Source organism: Nannobrachium achirus (genome assembly GCF_963921795.1).
Source record: "Nannobrachium achirus genome assembly, chromosome: 17".
NCBI lineage: Eukaryota > Metazoa > Chordata > Actinopteri > Myctophiformes > Myctophidae > Nannobrachium > Nannobrachium achirus.
The window spans coordinates 28,874,302-28,882,629 of record NC_137824.1 but is presented as its reverse complement, the minus strand read 5'-3'; the positions used below and the strand labels follow the sequence as shown (position 1 = coordinate 28,882,629).

Genomic DNA, 8,328 nt, shown 5'->3' with positions numbered 1-8,328 from the left:
GTAGATTTTGATTATCACAAAACATAGATACTGCTTCATTTTGACCATTTGAAAAAGCCGATCTACAAGCTTTGTGACGGATTGTGAGCTTGTAGATCGGCTATTTGAAAACATGGGTACTTTAAGTATATTTTGATACCAATACTTTTACTCAAGTAGCCTACATTTTACGTGTGGTCATACTGTCATAATGTGACGGTGTCGTGTATGGAACCGAAAACAGGAGTTATTTGACAAATCTGGTTCATTCTAGTAGAGCCCGCCTACTGTTTCCGTATCCGCTCCAATGCAATGTGTACAAACCAACCGGATCAGCAACTAGAGAACGACGCCCATAATCCCCATATAAGCCATACGTTACTTCCGACTACTTCAATGCACCAATTACAACGTTACAAACCGACCAATGGGGAAGGCTTCCCTAGAACATCATGACCAATAGCGAACAGCGAGCGCGTCTTTAAAACATTGGCGGCTTGTGTGCACAGTGTGTGCTGATTGCTGCTGTTGTGTACTGTCTGCAAGGAAAGGAAGGAAGGAAGGAAGGAAGAAAGAGTCGCTTTGCGTGAACCGTGTTTATTCTCTTCAATATGATGCAGGTAACGTCTTTATTAATTTCCAGTGATCTGCGTCCCCGTGTTATTGAGCGGTAATAAGAAGTAAGATCACAATGTAACATACTTGGGGGAGGGAAAAGGCTAGCGTTAGCATTAGCATTGTAATTTTAATGACAAAAGCGTAACGACTAAATGACATCGAACTGTTTATATAATTATAATGTATAACGTTTGGCATGTAAATGTCATCTACTGGCAGCAGCCATAGTAACAGACACTGTGTGGTGGTCGAACACCCGTTGGGTCGAACACCGTCGTCAGGTTAGCTACTCACCAGCTTCGGCAGGTTAGCTAAATCACCCGCGTCACGGTTACTGAGGTTAGGTTAGGTTTAGGCATAATTCTGCTAAGGTTAGGTTTTGGTGTCGGACCAAAGGGTGTTCGACCTAAGGACATGTTACCCGACTTGTGGGGCAGTCCCCAGTAAAGTTGTCTAGTAGCTTAGCATCCTTGTGTAATTTGTATGCTGTCCCCGTGTGTGTGTGTGTGTGTGTGTGTGTGTGTGTGTGTGTGTGTGTCTGTATGCTCACTTTGGACTGGTAGTACAGTCCAGTACAATAAGCACCAGTAAAACAGTGGTGGGAAAAAAATACTACGTTTCATTACTTTAGTAAAAGTATCAATTCTAGATCGGCTATTTTCAAATGGCCTGGATGGATGGATGGAGTGGATGGATGAAGTGGATCATGTATGTTTTGTAATTTCAAATGGCCAAAATGTATATAGGGTTGAAGTGGATCATGTATGTTTTGTAATAATAATACAATCTACAAAGTAACAATTAAGTAATTAAAGTATTCAAATAATTCTAGTTGAGTGAAAGTACAATATTTTCCATTTGTCAATGAGGTAGTGGAGTAAAAGTATTGTTGTAAAAAGTACAAATACCTCAAATCTTACTTGGGTACAGTCAGACTCGGTAGTAAGTAAATGGTATTAGTTACTTACACCACTGAATAAAGTTAGCGTGTAACTTAGCATCCTTGTCTGTCTGTGTGCGCACTTGGATTGATTAGTACAGCATCAGTTGAAGTTAAAACTAATCTGTCTCTTTTTGTTTCTTCCACAGAACAAAGAAAACAAGGATCCGAAACCTCTCCAAAGACCAGTACGTTTTCTATCTCTTCCATTTTATAGTCTTTTTGTTTGCTACACAAGTATAATTAGTCAGAAAACTAAATGGCACATGGTACAGTAAGACATTGAGGCTAAAAGCACCAGTAAGGCTCCCTAATCGGGAGATAAGCGACCGTAGGTCACTTATCTCCACAAATAGGGCAAAAATGTGTTTTGCCAAAATCTTCCTGATCCATGTTGATGACATGAGTGTAGACATACTGTGTAGTGATTTTCGTGATTTTAGGGCAAAATCTGTAGGAGCAGTGTCCAAAAATGTGTTTTTAAAAATCGGCCTGGAGGTGGCGCTATATGGGAGAGATTCATGTTGATGGGATGAGTGTAGACATACTGTGTACCGATTTGCGTGATTTTAGGGCAAAAATTGTAGGAGCAGTGTCCAAAAATGTGTTTTGCAAGAATCGGCCTCATGGTGGCGCTAGAAGAGGGCCATGTGAGAAATGAGGGGTGGGGTCTCCGCGCCGGCAAGGCGGACGAATAGGTACCGGGCCCGGCTGTCCCGGTCGCTCCTAGCCGGAGTTATGGCATTTTATGTGAGCTGCAGTGTAGGGGGTCCTCCACTGGGGGCGCCACCACTTTTGCATTCGTTCTGGAGCACCAGGAGTGGGTGGTCCCCGGGAATTCCCCGTGAGCAGCCCCGTTGGGGAGGTCATTTGGTCAGTTTAGCACATTTGGTCATTTTTTACATCTGGGGGTCCCCCAGGGACCTGGGGGTCCCTGGAGCTCCGGGGGTCCTTGGAGGTTGTAGTTTGGCAGGTAAGGAACGTGTGTGCAAAATTTGGCATGGATCGGGGCAACGGTTGCGGAGATATGAGCAGGGCAAGAGTGTGACGTGTGAGGTGTGACAGACAGACTGACTGACGGACTCACTCACACTTTGTGCAGGGTTTGATAGTAAATGCGACCTACGGTCGAAATAACACAAACACTCCTGGACTGGGTACTCGTTTTCATTGTGCTCCTGTGTATTCAGTTAATAAACATGGTATAATTAAAAAAAAGAAAGAAAAAAAGTATCCCAGTGATGCAATGTCCAGGAATGAAATTCAGGGTAGGCGAAGTGCCACCCCTGAAATGATAACTTCATCATAGTCCAGAGTCAATCACTTCTTAAGTCTCTCTCAAAGTATCTCTCTTCCAACAGTGCATCTTGTCATGAGCAGTGTAATTAGAGCCTTTAAGATCAAAAAGTAATGGACACTGGCGAAAGCGCAATCTGAGCACAAAACCTCACATTTAGCTTCCTTGCTTTCTTTGATATCAAGGTGAGTCCAAAATGAAGCAAGCTCATGTTCTTTAACTGTAGCACCAAAAACACTGCCAGAGACATTGAGTTTCTAAACAAAAGACAAGCAGAAATTTGCATTCCTATGAGCGAGTTGACTAATTGGCCGCCTTCCCCCGCCTAGCGCCTACCCGTGAATGGACAAGGAACTGGTTGAGCGACATTTTTTGGCTTTTTCGACAGTTTTATTTTTTAAGATCAGGTCTTAAAAAAAAGAAAAGCGGTGGCCTTTTCGCCTTAACGTTGGCTACGCGTCTGTTGTATCCACAAAATACAATTGCTATGTGCAAGGGGGGAAACGGGGGCAGTGAATCACACCTTTCGATGGGAATTTAATACATTATTACATTTACCTTATCTTGTGGTCTCCTGATAGAATATAGGTGTTGTTGTTTTTCTTCCCATGACAGTTTTGAAATGATACATTTCCATTTTGTTATCCATTTTTGTTCACAAAATGAAAGCGGTGTAAACACAAAATTCGATGAAGTGCCCACTGAAAGCTGGTTACCAACGGGGAGCACTATATTTATGTCTTGTGTATCTGTCTGTTCCACATTTTCAGTTTGCCACTCCATCTACAGTACCCGGCCCACAGCGTGTTCAGGTGAACCGCACGACTGGGATCACAGGTACTGCCTGTTCTTCTCATTCGTAAATATTTGGAAATTAATATATGCTGAGAAAGATGATTGTTTATTGTGTTGTTTTTAGGGCCTGGGAGAGCCCCTGTTACTTCATCCTGCACCACAGCAGCAAAGTGAGTAAAGTAATGCAATACATACAGCACTGTAAACTACTTGTTTTATATTGACTGGCATATCATAATGAATAGATACAGGATTCAGACATTGTGTTATTATAGATGCAGGATTCAGACATGCATTATGACCGTGCTGTTAATTAAAGGAATAATTCACCCCCAAAATGACTTTTTCTATTGATTACTCACCCCATGGAGACTTGAGTTCATGGATATCTTTTAGTTTTTGTCACATTCCTAAGCCAATAAAGCCCCCACTGATTCTTTTATTTTTTATATTTTTATCCTGCGGTTTTGCAACCCATTTTCTCACCCAGTGCCAACTACCTAACCTGTAGTCCTGGTTTCAATTCAATTCAATTTTATTAAAGTGTCAAATCATAACAAGTTATCTCAAGACACTTTACAAAGGCTAAAGAGCCATGAGAGAGAGAGGAGAGAGGGAGAAACAAGGGAGAGACAAGGGAAAGACAACAAGGGGCACACGCACACACATACACAGGTCCTGCATGCGTATGTACAAGAACGAACGCACGCACACACACACACACACACACACACACAGGCGCTGCATGCGTGTGTAGGGGGAGGGGAGGTAGGGGGGGTGGGGGGAGGAGAGAGAGAACCCGAGCAGAACCTGTACCTGTGAGGTACCCCCTCGAGAGAACTCGAGCGGATACCTCACAGGCCCGAGGCCCCCACCCTGAGCAAGCAATTTGCGACAATGGTAACGAAAAACCCCCTCTTAAGGAGGAGGAAACGTCAGGCAGATCCTGACTCTGGGGTGAACAGCCGTGCTGCCTCGACCGAGTCGGGGGGACAGTAAGGAACAAAGAGAGAGCAAGAGATAGACACAGAGAGATCCAGGCAGATCCACATGCGTGCTTCATGGAGGCCCGGTCCGGAGTCACACTCTTGGTCTGCAGCTGAGTAGTCGAGTTTTAGTAGCAATCCCAGCAGCTGAGTTGTCGAGTTTTAGAGTTTCTGCTCTTCCCCTGCCACGCCAGGGGAATTGGGGAGGTAGTATAGAAACCTAGCCTGATCTCAGACTCGGCTCACGCAGTAGTCTGAAACTGTGCCCTATTCTGAGCGATTTACGGGGGAGAGACTTTTTTGCGAGAGTGCGTGTTTGCGCGCATCCGCGACGCACGGTGGACGCGACGCACGGTCACGGTCGCGGATTGTGTGTGTGTCTCTGTCTGTGCCAGTGATTGCTTCCACACAGAACTGCGACCAGAAACATGTAATCAACATTTACAGCTTGGTGAAATCAGCGCGCGTGTGTGCCTTCCTCAGCCTGCCTGTGTGTGAACTTTGTTTGAATCGTTTCAACTGCTGCGTGGATTGGATATACGTTAGACCCACCCCCTCCCCCCGCGCTCATTGGACGGGCCGAAAATAAATCCCGATTCATGTACTCAGCTCCAGACCAGAGAAAGAGTCCACTCTGAGAGTGGGTGGGGTCTATGGTCTGGAAGCAGGCTAATAGAAACCAGGACTACTGCATGTTTTTGTGAGGGCATCTACCCACGGAGACACGGGGAGAACATGCAAACTCCACACAGAAAGGCCCCATCGCTAACCCCACCTAGGGTGTGGGCGCGGAGGGAGGAACACGCCCACAGCTTCCCCCAGCCGTTATCGAACCCAGGACCGTCTAGCTGTGGGGCGAAGCGCCACAGTGCCCTCCAGCCCCCATTGATTCTGAGGTGGGACCCAAAGACACTGTGGGTCCACTTACTACCAGAATCAATGGGGGTACATTTATTATAATCACATTTTTTGGCTTAGGAATGTGACAAAAACAAAGATATCCATGAATTCAAGTCTCCATGGGAGGAGTAGTTGATGGCAAAAGTCATTTTGGGGGTAAACTACTCCTTCGCTGGAGCAACTCCTCCGATGTAATCTGTAATAATCGGGACAAGTCAGTTTGTTGTCGGAGCCTGGCCTTTACACCCAAATGGAGTCCTATCCCACAACACCTATGTTACTGAAACCATGGAAGTGAATGTATAATACAGATCTCTCTGTAATGCTGTACAGATAATCTATGTAAAATATGTTTGCATCGAGCAAAGTAGGTGGCTAAAAATCTAATGGTGGTGTCAAAGTCGGTTTGTCGAACATGGTCTCCATTTATTTTGTGTATCCCTCTTCTCAGGAAATTCACGCTCAATGACTTTGAAATTGGTCGACCACTGGGGAAGGGCAAGTTTGGGAATGTCTACCTTGCAAGGGAGAAGGCCCAGAACGCCACCGTGGCGCTGAAGGTGTTGTTTAAGTCGCAGATAGAAAAAGAGGGTGTGGAACATCAGCTGAGAAGGGAGATCGAGATTCAGTCCCATCTCAGGTTAGTATTATGTAATGGGCACTGACTGTCCTTCCTCCCTTTTTTTTTTTTTTTTTTTTTTTTCTATACAATTTTGTACAGCAAAACCTGTACCAAGCATAACTTCAAGTTCCATCTGGTTCATTGCTCAGGCAGTTACATTGACACTGACATGGTTGATTTAAACGCTTTTGAATCAATTATTTTGAATGATATTTTCCTTTATTTCTTTAAAGAAAGTTCCCAAATGATGAACAGTGACTGACAAGAGTCACAAGAGTGGGGCGTTTGCAAAAATTGAACATGGGGAATACAAATAGGGGAGCATCCACACTTGCAAAATAGGTTTAAATGTTAATTTTAATTGATAGCCTAAACCGCAGTCAAACTACCGGTATGCATTTTTAGCCCTCTTGTAAGCACTTACTGTTATTTTAAGCTTTTAAATGCGTTTCCTGACTGCGGATGTTGCTATAGTATTTGCTTGTATTTCTCCGCTTTTTAATGTACACTAATTTGTGTCATTGTCATTTAATGTCTTAGTTTTGCTCCTGAAATATCACTCTTTCCTCTCCTCAGACATCCCAATATCCTCCGCTTCTACAATTACTTCCATGATCGCTCAAGAGTCATTTTGATTCTTGAGTACGCCCCACGCGGTGAGATGTACAAGGAGCTGCAGAAACTTGGACGATTTGATGAGCAGCGCACTGCAACGGTACAAGTCAATGTGTTAAAAGGCAGTCAATATTATGTTACTCCTAAGGTGAAAGGGATGTGGTCTAAGCGATGCGGTCTAATTCTAACATTTTAAATTATCAGTTCATGGAGGAGGTATCTGATGCATTGATGTACTGCCACGAGAAGAAAGTCATTCATCGTGACATCAAGCCAGAAAATCTTCTACTCGGCTTTCGTGGGGAGCTTAAAATTGCAGACTTTGGCTGGTCTGTCCATGCGCCATCTCTAAGGTAAGGAATCCACATAATTGTGATGTGATTTGACAACTTAAAAATTTGAATTTGATTAACTGAAATATATTGAAGAACGGTAATAGACTGCATCCTAAAGGCCTAAAATGTAACCTTCTTAGGCGACGCACCATGTGTGGAACACTGGACTACCTGCCCCCGGAGATGATTGAGGGGCGAACCCACAATGAGAAGGTGGACTTCTGGTGCATCGGGGTGCTCTGCTATGAGTGCTTGGTCGGCAACCCACCTTTTGAAACTGCCAGCCACACAGAAACCTACAAAAGAATTACGAAGGTAACGGCCCTTTAGTTTTTTTTCCCCTGTTTGTATATAATCGTTCTGACACTATATATTTTAAAACATTGTAATTGGATTAACCTGAACAGAGACTTATGTTCTTGATATTTTCAGGTGGACTTGCATTTCCCAGCATTTGTCAAGGAGGGACCCCGAGACCTGATTTCCAAGCTTCTCCGCTATAATCCATCCAACCGAATGTCCCTACAGAACGTTATCGACCACCCCTGGGTGCGGGCAAACACAAGACGAGTCTTGCCCCCTGTCTGTGCATCTGAGAAACCCTGATGACGACCACTGTTTTGCGAATTTGAACTTCTTTTATATTTTTACTTTGTTTCTATATTTTTATGCCGACATGTTGTGTATATTTTAATGTTGTACTATCTAGTCTGCTGTAATAAATTGCTTCTTTCCTACTTTTTTCATATTCATAATTTCATATATAGGTCTTGGCCTGAATTGTTATTGTCTCGGGCCAGGCCGACGGTGTGGCTGAGATTATGTTTTGCTGTGAATGTGCCCTGCATTTTTCACACTGGTCTTTTATACTGTTACCAGGAGGCAGATTTTTGAGGGTGGGGGGGAATTACTCCTACAGATTTTGTCCAAACATTGTGCTAATCAGTACACAGTATCTCTACTCTTGTGTGGCTTGTTTAGAACAAAATGCCTCGCATCATGAACACACCGTCTGGGTGCCGTGGAACTTTGCACGCACATTCCCGCTCAATGCTGAGGAAGACCTTTTGGTTGAAACGTGTCTGTGAGGGGTAAATAAACCATGTGAAAAGGACGTTCATTGTGTGCAGGCTATTTCCTCACTTTCATGCACATTCCCACTGCCAAGGAAGAAATGCCACACTTTGTCCAAACATCCCGCAAATCGGTACACATTATGATTTGTCATACATCATCCTGAT

The 8,328-nt window shown here is 44.0% G+C and overlaps 1 protein-coding gene across 1 annotated transcript; it reads left to right on the top strand.

Annotated features, from left to right (window-relative positions):
- Window positions 1-590: 590 nt before the first annotated feature.
- On the top strand, window positions 591-7,693 carry aurkb (aurora kinase B; the record flags this gene model as incomplete). The annotated part of the gene is made up of 8 exons (XM_080746654.1): window positions 591-599; window positions 3,605-3,671; window positions 3,754-3,799; window positions 5,967-6,155; window positions 6,714-6,852; window positions 6,957-7,105; window positions 7,228-7,402; window positions 7,520-7,693. 8 exons carry the CDS (start codon window positions 591-593, stop codon window positions 7,691-7,693), a joined length of 948 nt encoding a protein of 315 aa, XP_080602780.1.
- Between the last annotated feature and the right edge of the window lie 635 nt (window positions 7,694-8,328).